This window comes from Chlorella variabilis, assembly GCF_000147415.1.
Source record: "Chlorella variabilis unplaced genomic scaffold CHLNCscaffold_26, whole genome shotgun sequence".
Lineage (NCBI taxonomy): Eukaryota > Viridiplantae > Chlorophyta > Trebouxiophyceae > Chlorellales > Chlorellaceae > Chlorella > Chlorella variabilis.
In genome coordinates, this window is record NW_005435062.1 from 49,267 (window position 1) to 75,346 (window position 26,080).

Genomic DNA, 26,080 nt, shown 5'->3' on the forward strand with positions numbered 1-26,080 from the left:
GCGGCTCTGCAGTGACCTGGCCATCGGATGTCGAGTGTCTCGCGCTGGTCAGTCGTATTCAGAAGTATACATCTACGGCGGCTGTGGTTGCGGTGTGTTTGTCACAGAGCCCAGCCAAAGTGATCAGCCAGGCTCGGGAGTGGCTTCCGATGAGGGGGGTGCCCCTGCTGCTGGCGGCCCTGCTGCTGGCCTGTCAGGCCTGCCACGGAGTGGGAGATCACCCCGCATGCCGGCAGAAGGATGCGGGCCTGCAGATTCGTTCCGACCGCTTCTTCCTGGACGGCAAGCCCCTGCAAATCATCAGTGGCAGGTGGGGGTGACTGTCAGCGAGGAGGGGTGCAGCGACGACGACTTCTTTCAGACGGCCCGCCCCGTGACTTGGGCGCCCCGTGACTTGGGCGGCTCCTGTCGTTTTATGGCTTGTCCTTTGGAGTTGCAACCCTGTTCCTCCCACCACGGCAAACCATGTCGCCCCAGCCCTGACACCCTCTGCTATTCGCAGCATGCATTATTTTCGCATCCATCCAAGCCATTGGCGTGACCGCCTCCAGCGCGCTGCCGCTATGGGCATCAACACAGTCGAGGTTGGTAGCCCGCTCCAGGGGGCATGGCGCGTGGCTGTCCTCCGCCATGCATCGCATGCGTCGGGGAAGCCTTCGGCCAGCGCTGCCAGATGCACCAACGCAATCTTGTGTCTCAACAGGACCCGCAAAGCCTGCTTCCGAGCCAATGGCTGCTCCTGGCTGGAAGCGTCATGGGGCAACTTCCCTCCGGCAATGTCGCATTCGGGCCTTCAGCTGCAGCTTGCGCTGTGCCTACCTGTTTGCCCTCCCCCCTGCAGGTGTATTCCCCGTGGAACCTCCACGAGCCTTACCCAGGAGAGTATGTGTGGACCGGGTTTGCAGACATCGAGCGCTGGATGGCTCTGATCCAGGCGAGGCTGCTGGCATGGGGCATGTGGGTGGTGGGGGGGTGTGGCGCAGTGGCAATTGTGCCCAGCCCGGGTCTCCTCTTGAGGTCAGGGAGCTTGTAGCATGCTTGGTCTGCAGGAGGCCGGTCTGAAGGTGCTGCTGAGGCCGGGACCCTGTGAGCCATTTTCTGCCGTGCCGTTGCGTGTCTGTCTGGCCAAACACCCGGGGGGTGCGTGGGCCCGTCTTGTGGGTGCGCCCGCATGTTTTTGACCCTCTCCAACTCATGTTGCTGGCTGCAGACATCTGCGCAGAGTGGGACAACGGCGGCTTCCCCTTCTGGTTTGCCTCCTCCAAGGTGAGCGACCTGGTGCAGTGGCGGGGTGCCGGCGAGGCCAGGGGCAGCAGCGCAGGCCCTGCATTCGCCCGCGGTCGCACACCTCACTCGCCTGCGCCCTGCTGCCATGCTTCCCCCGCTGCCATGCACAGGTGGCTGGCGGGCGCACCATGCGCATGCGTACGGCTGACCCAGCCTACCTGGACCACGTGGGGCGCTGGTGGGCGACGCTCTTTGCCAAGCTGCGCCGCTACCTGCACAACACCATACTCATGGTGCAGGTGGGTGAGCAGCCCACGCAGGTCTCTGCACCCACTGCCACCACCAGGTCTTTCTTCCATGCCATGCCCTCGTCAACCATGTGCCCAGCAGATTGAGAATGAGTATGGCTTCTGTGGGGAGGATAAGAGTTACCTGCGCCACCTGGCGGGCTTGGTGCGCACCCACCTCTCCTCTGACATCCTTCTCTTCACCACCGACCCGCCCGGGGTGGCACCGCGCGGCACCATCCCAGGGGACGAGGTTTACACGGTTGTAGACTTTGGGCCTGGTGAGAGCTGTGCTGGGGCGGCGGGGAACAAGGCCTGAGCATTCAGCGTGCCTGTGGCACGCATGCCAGCATCCAAGTTTGCCGCCCCAAAGACTGCCCTCCTCCCTGCTCCATCCCCCACCCCTGCTGTTACTTTCCTCTCCTGTGCTGCCTGTCAGGCTGGTTTGACCCAAACTATGCGTTTGGCGTACAGAAGAGCCTCAACGCACCCGGCAAGTCGCCGCCCTTCTGCTCCGAATTCTAGTGAGTACGGCAGGGGACAGCGAGGCGCCAATGGATTGCCGTCATTTTCTGGCGAATGTCAGCCGGTGTGTTGCCGGGCCGGGCCCTCCATGCATCCCAACGCTGTGTGTTTTGCTGCTGTGTCCCGCCTTCCCACTCACCCTGCGCGCGTGCCCAACCGCTGCAGCACGGGTTGGCTGACGCACTGGGGTGAGCAGATGTCCAACACCTCAACCGAGGTGCTGCTGAAAGACACGCAGGTCGGTGCTGGGTTGGCTAGTGGGCGCATACGCACCTGCTGGTTTGGGGGGTGTCGCAGGGGTTCTGGGTGGGTGGGCGGCGGTGAACAGCGAGCAGCGCTGTTGCAACTGCTGCGTTGAGCAGTTGCAGCTATCATTTTTGTCAGCGTGCTTTCTTCCCCGCCCTCCTCACAGGTCCTGCTCGAGTATGCCAATTCCACCGCCAGTCTGAGCTTCTACATGGTCCATGGTGGCACCAATTTCGGGTTCTGGGCGGGCGCCAACGTGGACGGCACCCGCTACCTGCCCCACATAACCAGGTGCGAGAGCAGTGGATGCGGTGGCGGTTGCGGCAGTGGATGCAGGGCGGGCGCGTGCAGGTGCACGCCTGCAGGGTTACCTGGTGGCTACCAACTGCCGTCTCGTCACCTTCTGCCGCGCCTCCTGTCCACCGCGCCCACCCTTTGCAGCTACGACTACGACTCCCCAATCAGCGAGGCGGGCGACTACTGCCAGCCGGGCATCGGCGGCGCCTGCAAGTACCACGTGAGGAGCGGGGCCTGCCTGCCTGCCTGCCTGGTTAGGTGCTTCTCCACGCCTCCCTGCTGCCCACTCCTCCGTCTCGTTGCCAGCTGTGGACACACATGGCCATGCATGGCTCTCTTCCGCCCCGCTCACCATGCACCTGTCACCTCCATGCTCATGCAGGCGCTGCGTGACCTCATTGCGCAGCACACGGGGCGCACGCTGCCGCCCGTACCCCCGCGCCCGGCGATACAGAAGTACGGGCGCGTGGAGCTCAGGGACTCGCTGCCGCTGTTGGACGCCGTGGAGCAGCTGTATGGCACGGATGGCGGCGTGCGCACCGAGCTGCCCGACATCATGGAGGAGTACGGTCAGTGGTACGTGCATCGCAGGGCTGCCACCTGCCTTGATTGTCTGGGCGTGGTTGCACTGGAGGCACTGGAGCATGCCGCCAGCCTCTGTGCTGCCTCCAACATCCACGCTCGTTTGCTCGCCCCTCCCACCGCTGCACTGGCTGCTGCAGCTGGGGCCTGATCCTGTACCGCACCCACGTGCCCGTCAGCGCTCTGGACAAGGGTGCCACTTTGGATGTGGGCACCCCGGTGCACGACTTTGCCTCTGTCTTCCTGGATGGGCAGTTGGCAGGGCGCATGGAACGCTCGTCCCAGGGCGACACCAGCCTCGTGCTGCCAGCACAGACAGGCGAGGGGAGCTGGAGCTTGGCCAGGCTGGGCGTTTGTTTCACGTGCTTGTCCGGCGCTACCATCAGTTGTCACAGGGTTCCGTGTGGTGGGCAACTCATCGCCGTCGTTGTTTGTCTGCAGGCCGAAGCGATGGTGGCACGGTGCAGCTGGACATCGTCGTAGAGGCAATTGGAGGCTGCACAACCTCCTGCGGCTGCGGCCACCTGTTTCTGTTGGTTTTCCGGTCTCGCACGGCTGCCATGCCCTTGCTCACGCGCTGCCTGCCCTCGCCGCGCGCTTTGTGCAGGCCATGGGCAGGAACAACTTTGGATGCAACGTGGAAAGCTGGGACTTCAAGGGCCTGCAATCTAAGAATGTAACCCTCAATGGTGCGGCAGGCTGATGAGTGGGCTGCCGGCCTCTGTGCCTGCCCGGCGGCCTGCTCCTGCTGCTGCTCCGATGGGATGGGATGGTCGCTCATACGCACTGCCGACCTCCCCTGGACCGCCTGGCCTGTGTACAGGCAAGGTGCTGCGCGGCTGGGAGGTGTTTGCCCTCTCGCTGGACGACCTCTCCACCCTCTCCTACGCCCCTGGCACTGCTGGTGCCACCCTGCTAGCCGCCGCGCGCCGCCGCATGCTGGCAGCGCCCAACCTGGCACGCCGGAACGCCGCGGCGGGGACCACCTTCTTCAGGTGTGTGGGGGGGAGAGCAGCGGGTGCCGCCGCTTGCCGCCGCCGCCAAGCGTCGGCCGCCGCCCAGTGTGGCTGGGACTGGCATGCCGTCATGCCGCTGCCGCGCCTGCTGCCGCATGTTGCAGGGGGAACTTCTCCATCGATGGCACCACTGCCCTGCGCGGCGCCGACGGCCACCTGGCGGACACCTACCTCGCGATGCATGGCTGGGGCAAGGGCATAGCCTGGATCAACTCGTTTTGCTTGGGCTGGTTCTGGCCTTCACGGGGACCCCAGATGACTCTGTATGTGCCAGGACCTGTGCTGCGCGAGGGGGACAACGAGCTGATCGTGCTGGAGGTCGAGCGAGCAGCGGCTGACACGGCAGGCGAGCGATGGCTGCCTGCCGTTGATCTGTTGAGGTGGCGCTCCCTTGCTGTTGATCTGTCACCTGGGCGACACTCTTTTGATTGCTGGTGGCTGTTGTTTGATTGCTGGTGGCTTCCTGCAGTGACGCTGGACAACGAGGCGGACTTCCATGGGCCAGGCGGCAAAGGCGCCGGCATGGTGGCGAGCCTTGGCCACCGCCGCAGGCGCGTGCCGTAGTCCGCCGTCACATGCGGGGATGCGATGTCTTGCAAGGCTTTAACAGCTACCGTTCAACTACTGGTTGGCGCGACGGCGTGCTGAGCTGGCGTCGGCGGCGTGGCGTCGTCGGCGTGGCCTTCAGCTCCTTGCCCAGCGCCACCTGGACCGTGGCCAACGCCTCCTGGGCCGCCTGCAGGTATGGCGTGCAATACTATCTGCAGGCGCGAGTGTAACAATAATAGCACCGATGCCAAAATGACAGATGCGCCATCAGTGCCACGTGGCGTGCCGCATGGAATGCCCACGTGGCCATGACAGTTCAAAGGACCGATACTCAAAGATCGCGAGCTCCCCGATTTCACCACACTTATTACAGTGCCCCTACAAACATCCCTCCAGGGATAGTCATGAACCTTCAGGTTGTAACCAGCCGCTGCTCGACGTTCTCGACACGCACGCCTCGCCCGGGCGGGCCTGCAGCCCCAGCCGCAGCACCCTGGGCGAGGGCTGGCCGCGGGTTGCCGGGAAGCCGAAGGCCTCCAACCAGCATACGCGGCCAGGGCAGTCTGGATGGCAGCTACGACAGCGAGGAGCTAGACTACGGCCTGGCGAGGGAGCTGGAGGGCCTAGCGCAGCACGACAAGTACACAAAGCTCGCGTCCAAACTGCAGCTGCTTTATGACGCCAGCGAGGTGCGCTGCTTCTAAGCTCCAACCCGCTTTTGCCTGATCCAAGAGGTCCCAGCCGCCTAGCGGCCCAGGGTCGCTGTCAGTTGCGGCGTCGGCCCCGTCGCCACTTCCCGCACCCGCCCTGCCCCCCTGCCCGTGCTGCCGCCTGTGCAGCGAGGCAATGTGGAGTCATGCAGCTGCTGCCGGGGGAGCGGAGAGCAGGAGTGCAACTGGTGTCACGGCACAGGCAAGCTAACCTGCTCGAGCCACCGCTGTGTCCCTTGTGTTGCGCACACCAACCTTTTGGTTTGCCTCTCCCGTCCGTCTGCTGCAGGTGCCATGACCATTGGCGACACGCTTTACTGCAGCAACGGCGGCTGCACACCCTGCCCTGTGTGTCGCGGCACGGTGAGAAGGGACCCTGCGGCTTGCTGCCGCCGCCCATGGGGGAGCAGGCAAGGCATACCCATGCCCTGGCTCACTGCACCAGCTGGCTGCGCCCCCTCCTGCAGGGCGCATGCCAGTGCCCCAACTGCCGCGGCACCGGCAAGCGCGCTTCATGGCTGACTCCCTCTGGGTGACTCGGGTGCCACTGCCTGGCAGGCCTGAATGCCAAGATTATAGCGAGATCCATCGTGCCGCATTGGATCCAATGTACAGTTGTTGTGTGTGTTGTACTGTAGTTTGCAGCAGCAAGGAGAGCCCTTGATCTGTTGCTGTCGCCCGTGACGATGCAGCGCTGGCCCCCCTCTGTCTTGCAAGCACCGCCTTCTCTTGCTGCTGCCCCTCGCCTCTCAGCCTTTCCTGGCTACAGGCCATTCTAGCACGCCGCTCCTGGGCGGGCCTTCAGCACGTCCAGCGGCCTCTGCACGCTCCCATACCGTTGCATGCCATTGTAATGTCCTTCTTGTTTTCAAAGTCAAAAGAACGCGAGACGCGTGATTGTAGTCAAAACACATGTAACATCGTTGAAGCTGAAGTTTAGCCACTATGTGCGGTACACAAGCCACGTCAGTCGCCATCGAATGGCAGTCACAGGTGACCGTGTTTTTGCCACTCCAAGAGGTGCCGCTCCTCGGCAGTTAATTTTTTGGCGGCAGCCTCCTGCAGCGCGTCTGGGCTGTCCGCCAGCTTTGTGCCGCAGCCAAACGCCAGGTGCGGGTTCTGCTCCAGAAAACGCAAGCGGGCAGTGTTGGGTGTAACATTGGCACTGTCGACACTGCCGGACGGGCTCTCGTGATGCACTGGCACCCTGCGGCTGCCAAGGAGGGGGGCCCGGCTGGCTGCCAGGCTTGAACCAGCTCCCTCCGGCCGGGGCGCTGCTGCCACAGGAGTGTTGGTGCCTGATGGGAGCAGTCGACTGCCAGCAGGTTTGGAAGGGGTGGGAATGCGGGAGCTGCACTGCTGCGCCAGCCGCGACAGCACGGGCTGCTTGATGCCGGTGGCAACATCGCCGCCTGGTGCAGTACCGCCCGGTGCTGTAGCAGCAGCAGCAACGCGCAGCTGCCGCTCTGCTGCTTGTATGGCAGATTTGGCAGGTGCAGTCCGCGGCATGCTGCTGGCACGTGCATCAGTCCTGCTGGTGCCAGCAGATCCCTGCCGACTGCTGCCACCGCTGCCACTGGGACCAGACCGTGAGGCTGCAGCTGTCGCCCGTGCTGTCTGCCTGTACAGGAAGCAGGCAGTTGCGGCAAGGGTGGCAGTGGGCATTGGTCCCCGATCCGCTAGGTAGGCAGCAAAGGGAGGCGGCGGCGGGGGCAGCTGCAATGTACCTGCCATCCGTGGTTGCGCTGCTGAAGAAGCCACTGGAGGTGGTGGGCGGCCGCAGACGAGAGGCACGGGCTGATGCCGCTGGAAGCCTGCTTGCAGAAGCGGGCTTGGTGGCAGCAACGGTAGCGATGCCAGATGCGGCCCGAGTTGTAGAGTGCGCGCCGCCTGAGCCAGGGCGGGTTGCTGAGCTGGCGGTGCGGATAGCTGGTGGGCCATGGGCTGTTGCAAGCATAGGGGCCTGAGCTGCTGCAGAGGTGGGTGCAGGGTCGTGCTGCTCCTGCTGCCATCGATGTGCCGGCAGCGAGCCATCCAACTCCTGTGCCTGCTCTTGCACTGGCTGCCGCTTCGCTTGCTGCACATCTGGGACGCTTGCCTCGAACTGCTGCAGCCGCTGCCGGATGCTAGCTAGCCCGCTGTCAACAGCAACATTGCTTCCAACTGGCTGAGCTGCCGCCGCTGCCACCACAGACGTGCCGTAGTTGGCATCCAGGGAACGCTGTGTGTCAAAGGAGCGCTGCGTTGCAATGGAGGAGCTTGGCGTAGAGGCAGCGGAGCCGCCCTCCTGCATCTTGAAAAGGATTGCCAGTTCCTTGACCTTGTTGCAGTCCTGCAGGGCAGGGCAGATGGAGGGTTTGAAATGTGAACCAGTGCCCTGGCCAGCTCTCGCTGCGCAGCAGATGTGGCCCGCCCGTCAACCCTGCAAAGTTGGTTTGCTGAAATGCACTTCAAGCTGGTGCACCACGCATACCTGTAGCTGGAAATCGTCGCTGTTGAAATCAGCAAGGCCCAGCCCCTCACAGGCCCGGCTGAGGTCGCAGAACACGGCAGCGCTGGCCCGCATGGCTGCAGCAAGGCGCAATGCTGGGGTTGGCAACAAGGCGACGGCACCAGAAACAACCATCTCTCGATCTCGCCCACCAATGCTTGGCTCATGGTGTATCACACATTTCATGCCCTTCAGAAGCGTCAACTGCCCATCAGCCTCGCACCTGGAGTCCTGCGGGAGCTGGCGGCACAAGGCGGCGGCGCCGCCATCACTGGGCTGTCGCCCTGGTTGGGCTGCAAGCCATTGTCGGCGGTGCCTCCATCCCTGCTGCTGGCTCCATCTACCAGCGGCGAGGGCAGCTCCGCGTCGAGCAGGTCCCGGGTGTCTGGGTCGATCCACAGGCTGGTGTGGTTGGCGGTGCCACCGAGCAACTTGCCGCTCTTGGCCAGCGGCACCTGGATCTCTTCGTCGCCCACAGCCAACTCGGTCTCACCCAGCAGCCCCACTCCTGCTGACAGGCCCGCAAACATGGCGCCGATTGCCAGGCTCTGCCGCCGCGCGTCTGGGCGGGCACCACCAACCGGCCGGCGGCCTCTGGCGCCGCCCAGCGCCCGAAGCTGCGGCAGCTCGCCCAAGGGCTCGTTCTCCTCTTCCTCCTCTCCCGCTGCTCTCGGGCCGCCGGGCGCTCCCCCTGGAGCAGCGACGGTGCCATTCTGCTTGCGCCCGGGGCTGGACTTGAGCCCTGCCCCGTTAACGGGGCTGAGCATCGACAGTGGGGAGGAACCGGACAGCAGGTGCCCAAACTCGGTTGTGTCGTCGAGGTCGATTGTCTCGACAGATAGTTTCATATCGACAGACAGCTGATTCTCTGGGAAGCGGCCAGTGGGGCGGCGCCGGTGTGGCCAGCCCGATGGGGGCCTTGGAAGGGGAGTGCGGCGGCGCGCTGTTCGGAGTAGTGGCTGTACTGCGAGCTGTACCCTCTGCGAGCTGCCCTCTGCCGGAAACTGCTACTTATTCTACTATTGTTGTTGTTTTTCTGGCCTGGCCGGCGCTCTGTGCCGTTTGATTTTCAAGGTCGGACGTAGTTTGACCCCTCGTCGCTCGCGCCTGCAGTCTAAGTAAGCGTCAGGTGTGGGGTAGGCGCGCTTGCACCCAGCATCGGTCCAACGAGTTGTGCAACCCGGGCGGACATTACGATCGGCAGCCATGGCTGACGGCAAATACTTTAGCACCACCAAGAAAGGTGAGCGGTTGGGGATCTGGGCAGCAGGGGCTTCTGTGCTGCACTGTGGGCGGGCCCACCGCCGCCGCCTCCGGCAGCACCGATCAACGAGTGGCACGCCCCGGGGCCTGCACACATGCGCACCCACCCATGTAGCCAGCCGGCCACCGGCCAACAAAGTTCAGCGTAATGCTGCCATCCTTACGGTTCTCCTCCCTCGCCCCACCCCTTGCCACCTCTGTCAGGTGAAATCCATGAGCTGAAGACGGAGCTAAATGCGGTAGACAAGAGCAAGAAGAAGGATGCCGTCAAGAAGGTGATTGCAGCCATGACAGTCGGCAAAGACGTCTCGCCACTCTTCCCAGGTACGGTGCAAGGACCTGTCGCGTATTCGCTTGGCTTTGCCCATGGTTGCTGCCTGGATGTTTTGCCGCTTTATAGCAAGCAGCGACCCTGTGGTGTAGCACTGAACATGTTTGCTGGTAGTAGGGCAGGCAGGAGAAGCGGCAGCGGGTTGGTTGTTGGAGCTGCGCAGCTCTGCCGCCACTGCCCCAGGTGCCCCCCCCCCCCCCCCCCCCTTCCCCTACAGACGTGATCAACCAGATGCAGACTGATGACATGGAGCTGAAGAAGCTGGTCTACCTGTACCTCATCAACTATGCCAAGACGCAGCCAGACCTGGCCATCATGGCGGTCAACACTTTTGTGAAGGTGGGCGGGCTGGGAAGCTGGGTTGGAAGGGCGTTGTCCAGTCGAGCGCGGCCGCAGGTCGAAGTACACGCGGGAGGGGGCCTGGAGCGGCCTCGGAGCAGCGGCGAGGGGCGGGAGGGGGCCTGGAGCGGCCTAGGGGCGGCGGCGAGGGGCGGGCGGGCACGCGGCAGCCACCCAGCAGAGCCACCCAGCCAGGCACCGGCCATGCCCACCCCACCCAAGGCGGCTACCCCGGGAGCCACCCAGCCCACCCAGGCTGGTGCGGCTGCTAACCTGTGGTGTACGCCCAACAGGCCCTCCTCGCCTTGCCATCCGCGTTGGGCCGCCCTGCAGGACTCCCAGGACCCCAATCCCCTGATCCGTGCTCTGGCTGTGCGCACCATGGGGTGTATCCGCGTCGACAAGATCACCGAGTACCTCTGCGACCCACTGCACCGCTGCCTGAAGGTGGTTGTGCTGAGCGAGCAGTGTTGAGAGGATGGTTTGAGTGACTCCGGCCTTCTGCTGCTGTCTCCACTCATCCATGTTTGCACTTCAACCTTTGTCCACTCACCTCACCCGACGCACAGGACGAGGACCCATATGTGCGCAAGACGGCTGCGGTGTGCGTGGCGAAGCTGTACGACATCAATGCCGAACTGGTGGAGGACCGCGGCTTCCTGGACATGCTCAAGGCAGGATGGGGGACTGCTGCTGGTTGGGGACTGCTGCTGGTGCAGCACACGCGGTTCTTGGGTGTACAAATGTGCTTGAGAGTTGGCGCCTCAGCACTTGCGCAGGCTGCACCCCAGCTGCTCAATCTGCTTTGCCTTCAAAAGGCTGTGCGGCCTGCTTGTCTGTGTGCTTCTGAGCACACTTGCCGCCAGCGTCTGCAGGACCTGATTGGAGATGCCAACCCCATGGTGGTGGCCAATGCGGTGGCAGCCCTGAGCGAGATTCAGGAGCTGGGTGGCAAGCCGGTGCTGGAGCTCACCCTTGGCACCGTATCCAAGCTGCTACGGGCGCTCAACGAGTGCACCGAGTGGGGCCAGGTGAGATGTGCTGTAATGGAGTGGGTTGGCACACGGTTTGCTACCTGGCCACCGCCAAAGGGTTTTGCTGCCAGCCTCCAGTCAGCTGCCTGCCACACGCTCGCACCCCCGCTACTTGCCTGGTCCCCTCCAGGTGTTCATCCTAGACTCTGTGGTTAACTACCTGCCTGCCGATGGCAAGGATGCCGAGGCGGTGGTGGAGCGTGTGCTGCCGCGTCTGCAGCATGCCAACTCTGCTGTTGTGCTGTCTGCCATCAAGGTCATCCTAAAAAACTTGCAGGTGTGTGCGGGTGCACAAGCTGGGAGGACTTGATGGTGGAGCGTGCATTCATGTGACAGCAACAGTCAGGGTTGCTGGTGCTGTCTACCGCCGCCGCTGTGTTTCATGTACTGTACCTTCCGCTTGCCAAAATTGCAGTACATCAATGACGAGACCGTGCGTGCCGCGCTATCACGCAAGCTTGCGCCGCCGCTGGTCACGCTTCTGGGCGCGGAGCCGGAGCTGCAGTACGTGGCGCTGCGCAACATTGGCCTCATTATCCAGGGCCAGCCATCGGTGCTGGCCAACGATGTCAAGGTGTGACTGGCGGGGTGCGGGGGAAGACGCTGTGCCTGAAATGCTGCCAAACGCTCCAAGGGCTTGACGTAGCGATGCAGCGTCTGACGCTGGTGCTGCTGCAACGCTTGCAGGTCTTCTTCTGCAAGTACAACGATCCCAGCTATGTCAAGATGGAGAAGTTGGACATCATGATGAAGCTGATCAACGAGCAGAACATTGACCAGGTTGGAAGGCGGTTGTGTTTTGCATTTGCTTTTGGTGTGGTTTGTGTCATTTTGTGGGATGGGTGGGGCAGGCGGCGCCATTGGTGGCGGCCAGGCATGTTAGAGAGTGGAATATCTGGGCGCGCTTGCTGGGCAGCGTGCCACTCTGGTGGCAAGCATGCGCCATGTCCCTATCAGATTGGCACCAATTCAGTCCTGTTCATTCTTAGTTGCCGTTGCACCCTGCCCCACCAACCCCATGCCCCCCCTTCACCCACCCCTGTGGCCACCGCTGTGCAGGTCCTCCTTGAGTTCAAGGAGTATGCCACTGAGGTGGACGTGGACTTTGTGCGCAAGGCGGTGCGTGCAATTGGCTACTGCGCCATCTCCATCCAGTCGGCGGCGGAGCGGTGCATCAACGTGCTGCTTGAGCTGATTGGCACGAAGGTCAACTACGTAGTGCAGGAGTCGATTGTCGTCATTAAAGACATCTTCAGGTGATAAAGGTGGTTTTCTTGAGCACCTGGCTGCCTGAAATTCCCCTGCGTGCTGTCCATCCCATAGCACCCATCATGCGACCATGCCATGAGAGACTTGCCGCCCCGTTCCGCCTGCAGGCGCTACCCCAACCGTTACGAGAGCATCATTGGGACATTATGTGACAGTTTGGAGAGCTTAGATGAGCCGGAGGCCAAGGCCAGCATGGTGTGGATCATTGGCGAGTATGCAGAGCGCATCGACAACGCGGGTGCGCTGAGGGCAGGGGCGACGGGCACTGTGGTGGGGACACACGTGTTATAGTAGTGGGTGACAGATTGGTGCCGTGGGTCAATGCTGCATCGATGAACGGGTCGACGCACTCCTCTTGTTTCATTGCCCTGCCCGTTGGCTCTGGCCAAACTCAACCCCACCCCTGCGCCCGCAGATGAGCTGCTGGAACAGTTTCTGGAGTCGTTCCCCGAGGAGACAGCGGCAGTGCAGCTGGCACTAATGACTGCCACTGTCAAACTGTTCCTGAAAAAGCCGGTGGAGAAGCCGCAGCAGCTGATTCAGCTGGTGCTGACCTATGCCACCCAAGAGGTGAGTTGGAGGGAATTGTGGGTGGAGCTGGTCCAGCTCTTAGCGGCTCCACAACGTAAAATCTTGCTGTGCCTATTCAGACTGATAACCCAGATCTTCGTGATCGCGCGTACATCTACTGGCGGCTTCTGTCCACTGACCCGGGTGAGGAGGACCGAGGTATTTGTAGCATCCTCTGGGCTCATCAATTGTGTCATCGACTTCCGACTGCCCTCGAGCGCTGGTGGTGTGATGTGCTCGCAACCTGGCTCCGCTGCTGCTGCCGCCGTCTCTCACCCGCACACTTTTTAAGAACTGCCCTGCGACTTGCTCCCGGCAGAGGCGGCGAAGGACGTGGTACTTGCCGAGAAGCCCACCATCAGCGGTGCGCACGATGGCACTGAGCCTGCCCTCCTGAACGAGCTGTTGGGAGAGCTGGGCAGCCTGGCCAGCGTGTACCACAAGCCCGCCAGCTCCTTTGTGTCCAAGATGCGCCTGGCAGTGCACCGAGCAGACGATCTGGCAGCTGCAGCGGCACGCGGCTCGCACAGCGGAGATTCGGGTATGTCGCCAGTTTTCTGCTGCCTTGGTTGGAAAGGCTGACTGACTGGCTATGCTAGTTTGGTGCCGATCATGTGTTTGCACGTGATCATCCACTGCACTCCTTTGGTCCCACATACACAGAAACGCTGACCTCGGCAGTTGTGGCAGAGTCGCCGCTGGCTGGGCTGGGGGCCTCTGCCGCCCTCACGCCCACGCCCCCTGTGCCCGACCTGTTGGGCGACCTGCTGGACCTAGATGTGCCCGCCCCTGCACCAGCAGCAGCAGCAGCAGCAGCGCCGCCAGGTGCGTGCTTTGATGGTGCGGTGACGCGGCTGCCCTGCGCGCCACTCAACTGTGCTTTGCGCATCTCGCTCGCACTTGCCGGTACCTGATTTGGGCGGTCCGCTCTGCCTCTGTTCCCCAGCTGCTGCAGATGCCCCCAACCTGCCAATGGTGTTTGGGGAAGACAAGGGCAAGGGGGTGGTGCTGTGCGCGGCACTCAGCCAGCAGGCCGAGGGATACGTGTACCAGGTGCGGCAGGTGCAGATGCGGCACAGAACAACGGGTGGCAGGCGCTGCAAGGTGGGGAGGGGTTTCCCAAAGCTGAAGCATCACCCGCCCGGTACCAATCCGCCCTACCTGCAGCTGTCAGTGTCCAACGTGGCTGTCGGGGCGCCGCTGAACGGCTTCATGATCCAATTGAACAAGAATGCGCTCGGGCTGGCGCCGGCCTCCCAGCATGTAGCGCTGGATGCAGGTTGGTTGCGCGTGTGTGCGTGGTGTTGGTGGTGTGGTTGGGGAGCGCGCGAGGCTGCTGCAAATGAGCGCTCAACAACAGTCACCATTGGCTGTGGCCAGCAGCATCGCATGCCTGCCAGACTAATCACGTGGCCTTCCTTCCCTCCCACGCCCTCTGTGCCGCAGTGCCACCCGGCGCCACCGCCACCGCGCGCGTGCCGATGGTGCACAACCCAGCGTTAGCCGCCCCCGAACAGGGGCAGCTGCTGCAGGTGGCCATCAAGTGCAACCCGTTGGGCGTGCTGTACTTTAACGATTCCATCCCGGCGCAGCTGCTGGCACCGCCGCCGCCTGCCGCAGCGCAGGGGGCCTTCTTCTTTTGAGACTGTACGAACAATGCCTGCTCTGACTCCTCCTTTGCACTCTGGACGAGCTGGACTCTTCAGATCTCTGTAAGAGACAGAATGGCTCTGAGAAACAGCAGGAGGAAAGGCGGCAGACTTGAGGGTGGAATGGTGGCCGAGACCCAAAATGGTGCTCTTCTCAGGTGCCTGCCAGCAGCTGCACCAGCGCGGGAGCAGGTCTAAGGCGGGTGGCAGAGCAGCGCTGCCATCGTTGTTCCATGTTCCCCTTAGTCAGCATGGACTTGTGACCCGACACTGCTACCCCCTACTGCAGTGCCCGCCAGCGGGGCGCCGGCAGTCGCAGGTTTGGAGCACCACCAAGCCGGCGCCCTCCGGGTACCGGCGCCAGTTCTGTCCTCGCAGAGGTCAGTAAAGCTGCTGCTGGCAATGCTCCTCAATCTGTGTTATTCCTCTGGTCCAGCGCTGCTCCCGCCCCCTTGCAGGCGATTGGCGCTGAGGAGGTGGCAAAGGCATCCACCATCACAATGTCTTCCGCTGGACGCTGCGAGCTGCCTCGCATCTCCAGTGCCAGGCGGCTGTGCAGCCTGAGGCACACCTGCGCTGTGCACAGCCTAACTTCCCTTGACTTGACCCTGGCAGGTCTCGGTCCCGGAGCTCCAAGGTCCTCCAAGGTCCTCCAAGGTCTCCAAGCTTGTGCACGCCGTCAAGGAGATCACACCTGTCACCAAGCTGCTTGCTATGACTCGCTGCTGTGCCCGCTGCCAGTGCCCAACCGACTGGCCCACCTTTGCGCTGCAGGAGCACCGCGAGCACTACCGCACCAATTTGGCACTTGGCGGCTAGCGTTCTCAAAATTTCTCAGAATTGAGCTTGCCGCGGTTACGGCAGGGAGGTGTCGCCTGGTTTGCACAGTCCACCTGATCCTTCAACCAACTCAAATGCAATATAGTTTGGCAGATGCATGAGACATGCGTTATTAAAGGCGTGAGTTTCAAAAGGGGAGGTTGCGGCGGCGCCCGCCACATCAGCCGGGGAGGAAAGCACCCACCGTTCCGAGACCTCCTTTCTAGGCCGTTTCACGAAGGACCCACCCAAGAAAGTCGCCGAGGTTTGTGGGCTTCTGAAGCAGAATGGCTCACTTCCTACCTCCCGCCGATACGGTGTACACTGGACTGTCGCACACAAGCAAGAGCACAAGGGTGAGCGAGAGCACGCACCTTTGTTCGAACACCCCCCGGCCGCCCGTGCGACCCAACCGCCACCTGCCGCCGCCTGCCGTCTGCTGCTGCCCGCAGGTGTTCTGGACACCAACATGAAGATCGAGCAAGCGATCGGCCTGCAATATGCGCAATATGCCGGCCCTGTGCTGGCTGGGTTGCTGTGTTTCACGGCCCAAGGTGCGTTGCCGGACCGCCACGAGAACACAGCGTTGGGCTGGCTGCGTTTGTTCTGAGAGCTCAGTTGCCTCCCCAATGCCCAGAGGGTGCCGCAGGCTGGGTGACCGACCGCATTGAGGATGCCACACTGCATCTACGCCCCAAGGAAGAGCAGCAGGTGATGTGCCTGCTGGCCGCAAGCAAGGCCTCTGTTTTGTGGGTGTTTATACCCGCTGGCCTATGCTTGCTTTCGACACTCCTGTCACTGCAGCGCCTGCATGCGGTGCGTGCATGGAGACACCAGCTGGATAAGGAGGAGCACAGGGAGTGGGTCGCAACTGGCCTGCTGGGCCCTTCTCTCCGTCAGCTGGCCCCAGAGTACTATAGCGCTCAACTCGAGCAGCAGATTGCAGCCGCCGCACCAGCCGGTGAGTGACATGGTTGGTGGTAGGGCAAGGCACGGTAAAGCAGGGGGGGCCCGGCCATAGTGCTATTGCTGCGCCCATTGCGTCTGCAGGCCCCACGGTACACGAGTACGAGGTGGCATGGCTCCAGCACCAGCTGGCCGACGGCCCTGATTTTGTTTCGGTGCCTGCCCGACTTTCTTTCACACGACACGGAGATGTCCTGGGCGTGCCCGCCCAGCTGGCGCAGGAGCTGGGGCTGGCGGCGGGCGCCATCATCAGTTACAGGTGTGATTGTGCACATTCCCGAAGGTGGCCTCTATTCCTGTGCCCATGCTTCCCCACCCTGCTTCTCCCTCCCCATGCAGCATTGCGGGGCGCGAGTTTGCTTCCACCGTGGCCATCCTGGCGCTGCCAGGCCAGGCCCAGCTGGAAGCCCAGGTCCAGGCTGAGGCGGTGGGCATGATGCTGAGCGCCAAACAGCAGGAGCTGGCTGTTGCACAGCTGAGCAAGGACTACATCCGCTGCGTGTGGGTCCCGCTGCCCACTCTGCAGTTGCTGATTGCACAGGGTGTTGCTGTCAGCCTTCATTAGACAACTTAGTTTAGAGCAGAAGCAGAAGAATCTCTCACTAATGCCAGTGTGTGCTAGTTGTTTGCATCACGGTTGCATCAGTGTTGCCCCCACAGTCGGCATAGCAAGCTCTTGTTTACGAGCGCTGTAACGTATCGCCATGTGATGCACGCCGCAGCAGCGCCAGACCGCAGGACAGTGCAGGGCACAGCTGCCGCCCTCTTGAAAGGCGCGCCCACAAACCTGCGCATGGCATGCAACACCCCTGTGAGATCGTGGATGCGATTGGTTTGCACCCTGGTCATTTATTTGCAGAGCTGCGGACATTGGTTCTTCCTCTTCACCCTTCCCTCACGCCCCTCTCACCGCATGGCGCCCCCGATGCCGCCAAACAGCGCACCGCTGTGGATGGAGGCCCAACCCAGAATGCCCAGCTGCACAGTGGCAAGCAGGGGCCAAGTTGCCTAATGCTGATGAGAAGCTGTCCAGCGGGCAGGCTACCTGGAGAAGCGTAACAAGCTGCCGGGCTGTCCAGGTGGCCGTCCAGCAGGCTGTAGCCAGCCCTGGCAGAAGAAACGGCACGATGTTGGCCTGCATGTTGCATGCAAACAAACTTGCAGGCATTGATCTGGCAGCAGATCATGGGTGCAAATCTTCACATGCGAATGAAACTGTATGCCTCCAGGTGCGGCACAGAGGCTGTAACATGTTCTTGCCTCTGCCCAGCCCGCGATTAACGCCAGCATCCAGGACCCAGCTATGACTGCGCTGGGCTTCCCCAGCAACATGTCCAGGTGGAGACGCCGATCGCCCCTGCAACACAAACACAGATGCATTACACTTGGGCATCGACGGCCTGTCATGCCAATTACAAAATATTAAAGCAACTCAAAACCAGTTCTGTCCTGCGTTCCTTGCCTGTACCATAACGTCATCTCTGCCGACAGCCAGCCCTGCACCAGCGGGCCCATCGCCACCAGCGGATTCTGCTGAACTGTGCGGAGCAGGCTGGGTACCTGGCGTGCTCTGCACCAACGTGGGGCGAAAGAGCAACCCTGCCCGCTGTTTGGTGTGGCTGCAGCGGCATGCAGCTGCACAGCATCAAGTGCGGCAGAGCAGTCTCCCACCAGCTGCACTTGCCTGTTGACTGCATTGATGATGGCAAAAGGGGTTGCTGCGCAAATGCTGGCCTGCCGCCCGACCCTCAACGCCGCCCTGCCAACAGGAGTGTAGAAGGGAACCGGGGGCAGCAGGGCTGCATCTACCCTGCATGACACGACAGGACGCAAACGGCATGTGATGAGCACTGGTGATGGACACTTGCTCCTACCATCTGCTGGCTCTTGGGCTCCACTTGAATCACCGGTAGTTGGTGCGGCATAAAGTGCAGCAGAGACGCCCTCCTCTGGCCCTTTTGTGCTGGACTTCAGCAATCAGGCAATGCTTGTGGATAAAGCCCACAGATCCGTGGCAGCTGCACCCAGGGCTTTGCAGCTGCCCATCGCTTTCATGGCACACGCGACATGAAATGCTGTCTTCTGGGGTGGCATCGGCGGCGGCCTGCATCCTGCCACAGTACCAGCAGGCGCAACTTCTAGCTATCTTGCCCTCCTATTGGCGCAGTCTGCAGCCTGTGGGGGAGAGCAGAAGCCGGATAGCCAATCTGCCTCGCAAGTGTCTAATCGTCTGCTTTGGATAGCGCGACCAAAGGTGGGAGATTTGAAGGGCTCAGATGGGCTCGAGTGATTCTAAGGAGCACCCTTTGTCGAAAAGAACGCAAATGCAACAGGCATGCCATGCGAAGCAGGGGTAGCGGCCGTTTCGCCACACATGCAGGGTGTAACGATGTACTCACGGCGCATTTTCACCACCATTTATTGTCCCTCTGAATATAATTGGTGAGATCACCATTGTGTGCAATCCCTTGTGGCGCTTCCGGATGCCGCCGCCTGCCTGCAGGTGTTCTCTCGACACCAAGCGTGAAGATCAAGCAAGCTCGGCCTGCAGCATGCCCGCCCTTTGCTGGCCGGGGTCCTATGTGCCAAGGTGCGTCGCAGGAGCGCCGCACGCACACGGCGTTGAACTGGCTGCGTTTGTTCAGAGGAGTCAGTTGGCACCCCGGCCTCGAACTTGCTCTTGTTTCTGCTGCCGCAAGCTGAATGACTAGCGATTGACGATGCCACACTACGCATCACGGAAGAGCAGCAGGTGTGCGAGCTCGTCGCATGTGGGGGTGAGGAAGGTAGGGTTGGTCTGACACGAAGTGTGATACTGGTGATGTTCATATTCTACATGCAAGCGCACTGCTGCCGCTCCTGGACACTTGAATGGTGGCCTTCACGGCGGCGTGGTCGGATGGAAACAGAGTGGCGTCGTGCTCTGCCGGCTCCAGGCCATACACCTCCGCATCCAGCACACGTACAGTGTGATTCGGCGCCGTCCACACATACACATAATCAAGGCAATCAAAGTCGCCCGTGTCCCTGAGCGGCGCCTCAATGCCTGTGGGCCAAGTGCCCTGCAGGGAGAGGCAACAGCAGCAGGCCATAGGGCAGGTGCTCCCCATACATTCCAGCCACGAAGCAAGCACTGCAAGGTGGACATCCGTGGGCTATGCTGCACTGAGAATGAGGCAGCGCCACCTGCCTGTGGCTCACGCCCGTGCCGCGCCGCATACGCCGACACATAGCCCAGCCGGCGCAGCACCGAGTGAACGGCCTCATGCGGCGGCGAATTCAAATCACCTGAACAGGTTGGGGAGGCCTGTGAGCTGCTCAGCAGTCCAGTAAGCAGAAGGCAGCAATCTGCTGGCTGCGGGGAGCTGCTGCAGTGCTCACCACACAGGATGATGGCAGAACAGTCGGCCTTCTCCTTGTCCATCCACTCGCACACTGCCAGGGCCTGCAGCGGGGGAGCAGACGAGAGAGATGCAAATAAAGCAACAACAGAAATAAAGCAACAACAAATAAAGCAACAACAGGTTGGCGCTCGTACCCGGGCGAGCGAGATGGTGATCTTGCCAGCCAACTGGGCAGCACAACACTGGTTGAAATGTGATCAAAATGCGCGCACCTGGCGCTGACGTTTGTCGGTGTGCTCATGGTCCAGATGAGTATTTACAACCCAGACCTTGAAGCCGCCTGGGCCGGACACAACTGACCGCTGGCCTCCGGTGGCATCACCACCGACCGTGCTGGCTGCACCGCCGCTGGTGCCATCCTGCTGCCGTGCCGCCCCCTCCACATCCTCCTCACACTGGCCGATGCAGAACTCTATCCTTTGTGCTGCACGCCAGTCTCCCAGCACCAGCGTGCTGTGCTTGATCTCATGTGCTTCGGCAATGCGGCAGGCCACGCTGTTCCCAAAGAAGGGCGCCATGGCCAGATCCCTGCAGCAGAGGGCAGAGGCGGCGCCGGGATGCCAGTAGCTGTGAGATAGCTGTGAAACACCACCGCAGCCACGGCCACATGGCCAAGCAGCAAGGCTGAATTCGGGCGCAAACAATTCGGCCGCATCAACAAACAGGCGAATGATCAATGAGGTATTCACCATTGCTGCCTGCTTGCCTGACAGCTCGAAAGCCAGCATGCCGAAGGGTCAGCCGTTCCCGCCAGGCCTCCACTGCTGCAGGCAGGCTGACCATGACTTGCCTGAGGAGCGGCACGCCCAGCAGCCCGCTGACAGCATGTGCATACCTGCATCAGCGCCGAGCAAAATTTCAAGCAACAACCCAGACAATTCCACATGCACGTAGCAACCCCAGACCCACCAGCGCATCAACCCCCCAGATTGCGCCAGGTTGAAGAGCGCGGCCTTGCACGGAAAAACGTGGTACTCGGGCGGAAGCACGCGGCGTTCCTGGCCAAACTCGCCTGCGCTCATGGAAAAAAAAAAGTGACTTTGAATTCCCTGTTTGAGGCATGCTGAGTTTCCTGTTTAGGCGGTTGCTCCGAAGCATCCCCCCCCCCCCCCCCCCCCCAACAACAACAAAACTCTTGCCTTTAACAGCAAAAATCTTGCCTGTCAACACCTCTTGCGCGCATACTACATCGCTATCCATTCTCTTCAACGTCTTCTTCAAGAGAGGTTGGCGTTCCTGCCAGCGATCGCTTACGGCCCTGAAGTTGAAAGTACTTACCTGCATCGTGTGGCATGCCATTATGGCTTCAAATTGAACACAGTGCGTTCAATGACTGGCTGTATGTAGGATGTGTGGGCGTTGTTGTTTACTCACCGAGAACGTGGCGGTGGCGGTGGCGCTGGGCCCCGCCATCTTGCTCACGGCACGAATGCTCCGCCCGACAAATAGCTTCCTCAGCGCCGATCGCACAAAGGGGATCAGGGCGACGAAGAGAAAGGGGGAGGCGCCCTTTGGGCCAACTGCTGGTGCGTGCACCCGCGGACCAAATTCTGCCGCAGGCCCGGGCCTATGGCTAGCTGGGGCTCGCCAGCGGCCCGCTGTGGGTGGATCCAACAAGAAGGCCGTTTGCTTTGGGCGGCTTTGGAAGGCATTCCTGCTGAGCATTTCCTATGCATGGCATTGCACTGGGAGTTTCGTTGGGATTTTCAACATTCAATATTTACAGAAGCTCATTTCTTATGAAGAACAAATTCTGGCACCATGAATATTCTAGGATGCATGAACACTCGATCAATCTTTTCTCTAATCAATCATTGATCTTCCAGTTGGATGAACTTAAAAATCAAGCACCGCCTCCCTACTAAATGCGAATGCCGAAGACAGACAAAGCACGGAACAGCTTCATGTCTGCAGCAAGCAAGCCAGTCCCAGTCACAATGTCGCCCAACCACACACGCCGCACGTCGCCCAAAAACACACTCACAGGGCTTGTTACTCTCGATAACATCTGTCCCCTTGTCCGCATATCTGCATTATTAAGCAAGTGAGAATTTTAATGGGGAGTGCTGGGTGGATGAGTGGGGCTGCTGCGCTTACCGTGGCACCCGCCAGGTAGGTCCATACCGCTGCTCCAGCGCTGCAGGCACATCTCTCGGCACTGCTAACATATGCCCACGCCACTCCAGCACCCCGGTGGGGAGGACCGCTGCCCGCCCAATCTCCGTGCAGCTGCCGTGCCCGCTGCGGGCAGCAAGGAGTCGGCCAGGCATGCATGATCACATGGGTCACTGGGCCGCTCAACCACAGGCACACCCTGCCAACCACAGCCCAGCAGCTTTCACCCACCAATCGACGAGGAGGCGGTCGTCGCCGCACGGCGTAGCACCAAACACGTCGGCCATGCCCAGGTGACAGTATACGCGAATAAACCGGGCATTGGGGTCATCGCTGGGGATCACCACCCGCATGCTGTACTGGGGGAGGCGACTCTGCAAGCCAATCAGCAACTTGTGCCAATCCGCCACTTCCAGCACACTCACGTCAATGTCTGAATCATGCTCAATGAGCTGCATGGGCGGCAGGGGGAGGCAGAACAGGATGGGTATAGCAGGAGGGAGATGGGCATGGATCCAGCAGACAGCACCCACATCGCCGTCACGATAAATCCCAAGTAGAGCACCAAAGTCGAGCCAGTGCTGCTGTACAGCTCCTTCAGCGGCCAGCTCATTCAGAGCCCAGCACAGGTCGAGTAGAAGGCGGCGCAGGAACTTGCGCCGCATGTGATGGAACAGGCGAATGGTTAATTGGATGCTCGCATACACCGCCACAGTGCCTGCATACGCAAAATGTTGGCGGTCTTGGGCTGCAAAGGGTGGAAGGCACTGCAGCGGCCACGCACCCGCGGCGACGGCGAGGGCGGACTCGCGACGCGTGGGCTCCCGCTGGTCCTTCCTCTTCCTTACTCCCTCCTGCTGCTTCTTTCGCTGTTCCTCGTTGCACAACCGGGCCGGAAGGGGTTGAGGAGCAGCTTTACCCGTGACGCGGTGCTGCATTTTTTTCGACAAACAGTGTCGGAGCCTCGTGCAAACGCAAAAATTGCTTCGGGAACTGATGAAGGCTCTGCAGAGCAGCGGATGAGTGATTTTTTTGTACTTCTCCGAGACTGACGAAAACGAGATTTCGCTTGGATCAGCCGTCTGTCGCCTCATCAGCGGCGTTCCCATCGGTTTTGCTGGCAGCCACAGCTCCCGCCGCCGTGTCATTCCCGCGCTCCCCCTTCCCCCACCCACCTTACTGCCTCCGCTGTGCCCGTGCAGCGCTCGTTAGGGTGCGTCCTGCTGCGCCAGTCGGCCACTCTGCTGTGGCGCTGTGTTGTTCTGTCTGCGTCTTGCGACACCTGGCTGCTGCGTGCGCTGGGCATCTTCGCGCTGCCGCCGCCACCGCCTGGCCTCTCTCTATGTAATACAGAGCCTGCCACAAAGCGGGGTTCTGACCAAAGACCCCCGAGATACAGCAGCGAGCCCCACCTGCACGTGGAGCTCACGTGAGCCAAGGAGGGAGGCAGGCACGTGGTGCCAAAAGGCTGTGGTGCTAAAAGGAAAGTGGAGACCACTAAATCACGACAGATGGGGCCTGCCCCTTGTGGTAGGATCAACTCTTATTCAAAAATCAATAAGAGTTGTCAGTCGGTAGGCGAGGGTGTTGGCCCGCAAGGTGACATCGGCCCGCTCGCGACAACTGCCCTGCTCTATAGCTGCCTGACCAATAGAGCGGGGTGACGCAGCACCAGTTACCGTCTCAAATCCACCGCCATGGCCGTCTTGGCCTGCTCAAACACCAGCCAGCTGATGCCGGCGGCGGGGGCCACCTTAGCGAGGTTTGTCAGGGAGCCCTGCAGATGCAACAGGAGGCAGGGGCGCAGCAGTTCAATCGCTGCGACATGCATGCTACATTGGCAGTAGCAGAGCAGCTGCCGTTCACCGGACAGCGGAGGGACGGGCGCGCGCGTGCGGTAGATGGGCTGCTTCCCTGCCCACCTTGTACAGCCCTCGCACACCCTCGTTCTGCACCGTCTTGCGCAGCACGTCCATCATGCCCGAATACTTGATGGGCCGCCCGCCAATCCCCTGCGCCTGTAACCGAGTGCGCGTGAGGGCTAGCGGGTAGGCCGCAAATTGCGCTATGCTGCTGCTGCACATGCCCGCTGCCAGGATCATGTGAGCCGGCGGGTTGGTGCCTTCGTACTGCATGAGCAGAGGGGCAGCAGGGGGTGACGATACCAGCAGTATGTGCAGCGGCCGACGTCAAGGGCACCAAGACAGCCTGGGGGTGAGGCGACGCAGCGCAGCAGCCGGGCTGCATCATTGTGCCGGCAGCAAAATGCCAAAGAGGGTGGCTGAAGCAGGGCGCAGAGGCACCTTGTCTAGCAGCCGCTCCTTGAGCAGCTCGAAGATGGTGATATCCACGCCGGCGTAAGGGAGGATGCCCAGCATGGAGGGCACCATCCCCCGGTAGAAGGCTCGCCACCCCTCCTGCGCCAGCACCTTACGCGCGCAGTCTACGATACCAAGGTACGTATCGGTGGCGCACACGGCCAGTCGTGTTCGCACCTATGGGGCAGCACGAGAGGGGGAATGAGCACCAGGATGCACAGACAGCAGAGCAGGCGGCGGGATGGAACAAGGCAGCAGGCAGTGTTGAGGACCGAGCCCCTCAGCATCCACACCATCAGGGCAGCCTCCCAGCAGGCAGCATTGGCCCACCCAGCAGCGCTGCGCACCAGCTCAAAGGGGTATATCGTGGCCTGGGCGCAGGCGCCTGCCAGAGCACCCGCTGTCATGCGCTGCGCAGGCGTGATTTCGTCGGGGTCTGGTGCCACAACCTGCAGCCGTGGCGATGCTGGCAGGTAAAGCGTTGCCAACGGGGCTCCCCCGCGCCCCAGGCAGCAGCAGCGGCGGCACCAGTACAGGGCAGCAGATCGCTGCCACCAGCACGCACCCGCTTGAGCGCATCATTCAGCGTGAGCTTGATGGCGGTCTCAGGCGCAATCTTGACGACATTGGTTCCATTGCCCTTGAAAAACGCATGGACGGTGCCTGGGCGAGGCAAGAACGGTGCCGTCACACCCAGCAGATGAGGCAGTGATGTTGAGACCACATCCGCCAGGTTGGCCAACCGCAAGACGTCTCCTGGCAGCTGCAGCTCAGATTTCACACAAGAACAGGGGCAGCGACAGTGCGGCAGCTCACCCTCTGCCGACATCTTGCGGATGCCCTCCTGTATCGTCAGCCCTCGCTGGCAGTCCTGTATCTGCAGCAGCATTTTGAGCCGGTCCATGGGCGCCGTGGCTGTCCGGCTCACGGCACCCGCTATTCCTGCAGGCGGCAGCAGGAACGATGGGATTAGCTGTGGCTGGGGATGGCCTAGGGTCTGGAATGAGTGCACGCACACGTCTCGTCCCCAGGCGCCACGAGGGTGCCAGTTGCTGTGCACCCGCAATCACCAACAAGCAGAGGCATACCTCCTGCCAGCAGCAGCTTGAACGGCCGGTATGCATCGTACACCTCTTCCTCCTCTTCCTCGAACTCCTCGTCGCCAACGTCGCCCACATATGGTGGCGTTGCCCCCAAGGCATAGCCCATCTGCCGCGTCCTCTCGTCTGTCTCCTCCCACGCTTGCAACGCTGCTGCTGACTCGGCTGCCGAGGCTGCTACCTGCGGGCTGGTGGGTGGCGGTAGGGCAGGTGGCGGCGGCAGCCCGCCATGTGGCCGGCCGCCAAAGACCCATCGCGGTAGGGTGTATCCAGTGAACAAGGTAGAGGTTTCTCGTCCCGGGGCAGTGAGAGGGTCCGAGAGGGGAGCACCCGCTGCTGTGCAGCCCGCTGTGCAAGCCTCCCGCCGCATGGCTCCTGCGGCCCACGGTGCTCTGCAGCAGCTTGCCACGGTTCCAGGGTAGCTGGCAGGGGCGGGACGGGGCAGCACAGCAGCAAAGGGAGGTTGCAGTGCTGCTGTGGCAGTGGGCCGTGGGCACAGGGTGGACAGTGGGATTCGCAATTTCGGACTGGGCGAAACCGCGACGGAAATCAATTCAGTTTCAAAGCATTGCAGTACGGCGGCGGCGGCGGTATTGCCGTGAGCCATGGGCAAGAGGGGCGGTTCTGTCCTAGCTGGGAGAGGGTAGGACAGCATGCCGACAGGGCCATGCCGACGCCAGCCCCGGGGGCATCCCAGCTTTCCCATCCTACCTACCTTTCCCAGCCGCCGCCGCTGCCAGCCCCCGGGGCCCCATCCCAGCTTTCCCATCCTACCTACCTTTCCCAGCCGCCGCCGCCGCCAGCCCCCGGGGCCCATCCCAGCTTTCCCATCCTACCTACCTTTCCCAGCCGCCGCCCCCCCGGCCCCCATCCCAGCTTTCCCATCCTACCTACCTTTCCCAGCCGCCGCCCCCCCGGCCCCCATCCCAGCTTTCCCATCCTACCTACCTTTCCCAGCCGCCGCCCCCCCGGC

General features: G+C 61.8%; 5 protein-coding genes across 5 annotated transcripts; 3 read left to right on the forward strand and 2 right to left on the reverse strand.

The window, feature by feature from the left end:
• Window positions 1–72: 72 nt before the first annotated feature.
• On the forward strand, window positions 73–5,975 carry CHLNCDRAFT_59088 (hypothetical protein; the record flags this gene model as incomplete). The annotated part of the gene is made up of 20 exons (XM_005843785.1): window positions 73–310; window positions 503–584; window positions 842–934; window positions 1,050–1,086; window positions 1,211–1,266; window positions 1,398–1,526; window positions 1,618–1,795; window positions 1,954–2,038; window positions 2,205–2,277; window positions 2,452–2,576; window positions 2,727–2,802; window positions 2,965–3,158; window positions 3,305–3,464; window positions 3,772–3,853; window positions 3,988–4,159; window positions 4,285–4,498; window positions 5,146–5,418; window positions 5,569–5,629; window positions 5,729–5,802; window positions 5,907–5,975. The coding sequence occupies exons 1-20, from the start codon at window positions 150–152 to the stop codon at window positions 5,973–5,975; spliced, it is 2,394 nt and encodes a 797-aa protein (XP_005843847.1). The 5' UTR covers window positions 73–149.
• Window positions 5,976–8,987: 3,012 nt separating this feature from the next.
• Window positions 8,988–14,465, forward strand: CHLNCDRAFT_32823 (hypothetical protein). The gene is made up of 18 exons (XM_005843786.1): window positions 8,988–9,173; window positions 9,398–9,517; window positions 9,742–9,863; window positions 10,197–10,310; window positions 10,433–10,576; window positions 10,739–10,894; window positions 11,028–11,174; window positions 11,313–11,471; window positions 11,585–11,677; window positions 11,957–12,153; window positions 12,274–12,404; window positions 12,582–12,736; window positions 12,817–12,880; window positions 13,056–13,277; window positions 13,400–13,561; window positions 13,692–13,789; window positions 13,904–14,015; window positions 14,183–14,465. Exons 1-18 carry the CDS (start codon window positions 9,137–9,139, stop codon window positions 14,377–14,379), a joined length of 2,430 nt encoding a protein of 809 aa, XP_005843848.1. The 5' UTR covers window positions 8,988–9,136; the 3' UTR covers window positions 14,380–14,465.
• A 1,208-nt stretch (window positions 14,466–15,673) lies between these two features.
• On the forward strand, window positions 15,674–16,735 carry CHLNCDRAFT_139669 (hypothetical protein; the record flags this gene model as incomplete). Its single annotated transcript, XM_005843787.1, has 5 exons — window positions 15,674–15,758; window positions 15,842–15,915; window positions 16,105–16,165; window positions 16,255–16,429; window positions 16,510–16,735. 5 exons carry the CDS (start codon window positions 15,674–15,676, stop codon window positions 16,733–16,735), a joined length of 621 nt encoding a protein of 206 aa, XP_005843849.1.
• A 341-nt stretch (window positions 16,736–17,076) lies between these two features.
• Window positions 17,077–20,596, reverse strand: CHLNCDRAFT_139670 (expressed protein; the record flags this gene model as incomplete). Its single annotated transcript, XM_005843864.1, has 6 exons — window positions 17,077–17,148; window positions 19,038–19,232; window positions 19,337–19,458; window positions 19,552–19,615; window positions 19,844–20,102; window positions 20,484–20,596. 6 exons carry the CDS (start codon window positions 20,594–20,596, stop codon window positions 17,077–17,079), a joined length of 825 nt encoding a protein of 274 aa, XP_005843926.1.
• A 2,768-nt stretch (window positions 20,597–23,364) lies between these two features.
• CHLNCDRAFT_27595 (hypothetical protein) lies at window positions 23,365–24,950 on the reverse strand (the record flags this gene model as incomplete). The annotated part of the gene is made up of 6 exons (XM_005843865.1): window positions 23,365–23,466; window positions 23,612–23,818; window positions 23,993–24,184; window positions 24,355–24,456; window positions 24,573–24,670; window positions 24,824–24,950. Coding segments are annotated over 6 exons (828 nt in total), but the record flags the coding sequence as incomplete, so codon positions are not given.
• Between the last annotated feature and the right edge of the window lie 1,130 nt (window positions 24,951–26,080).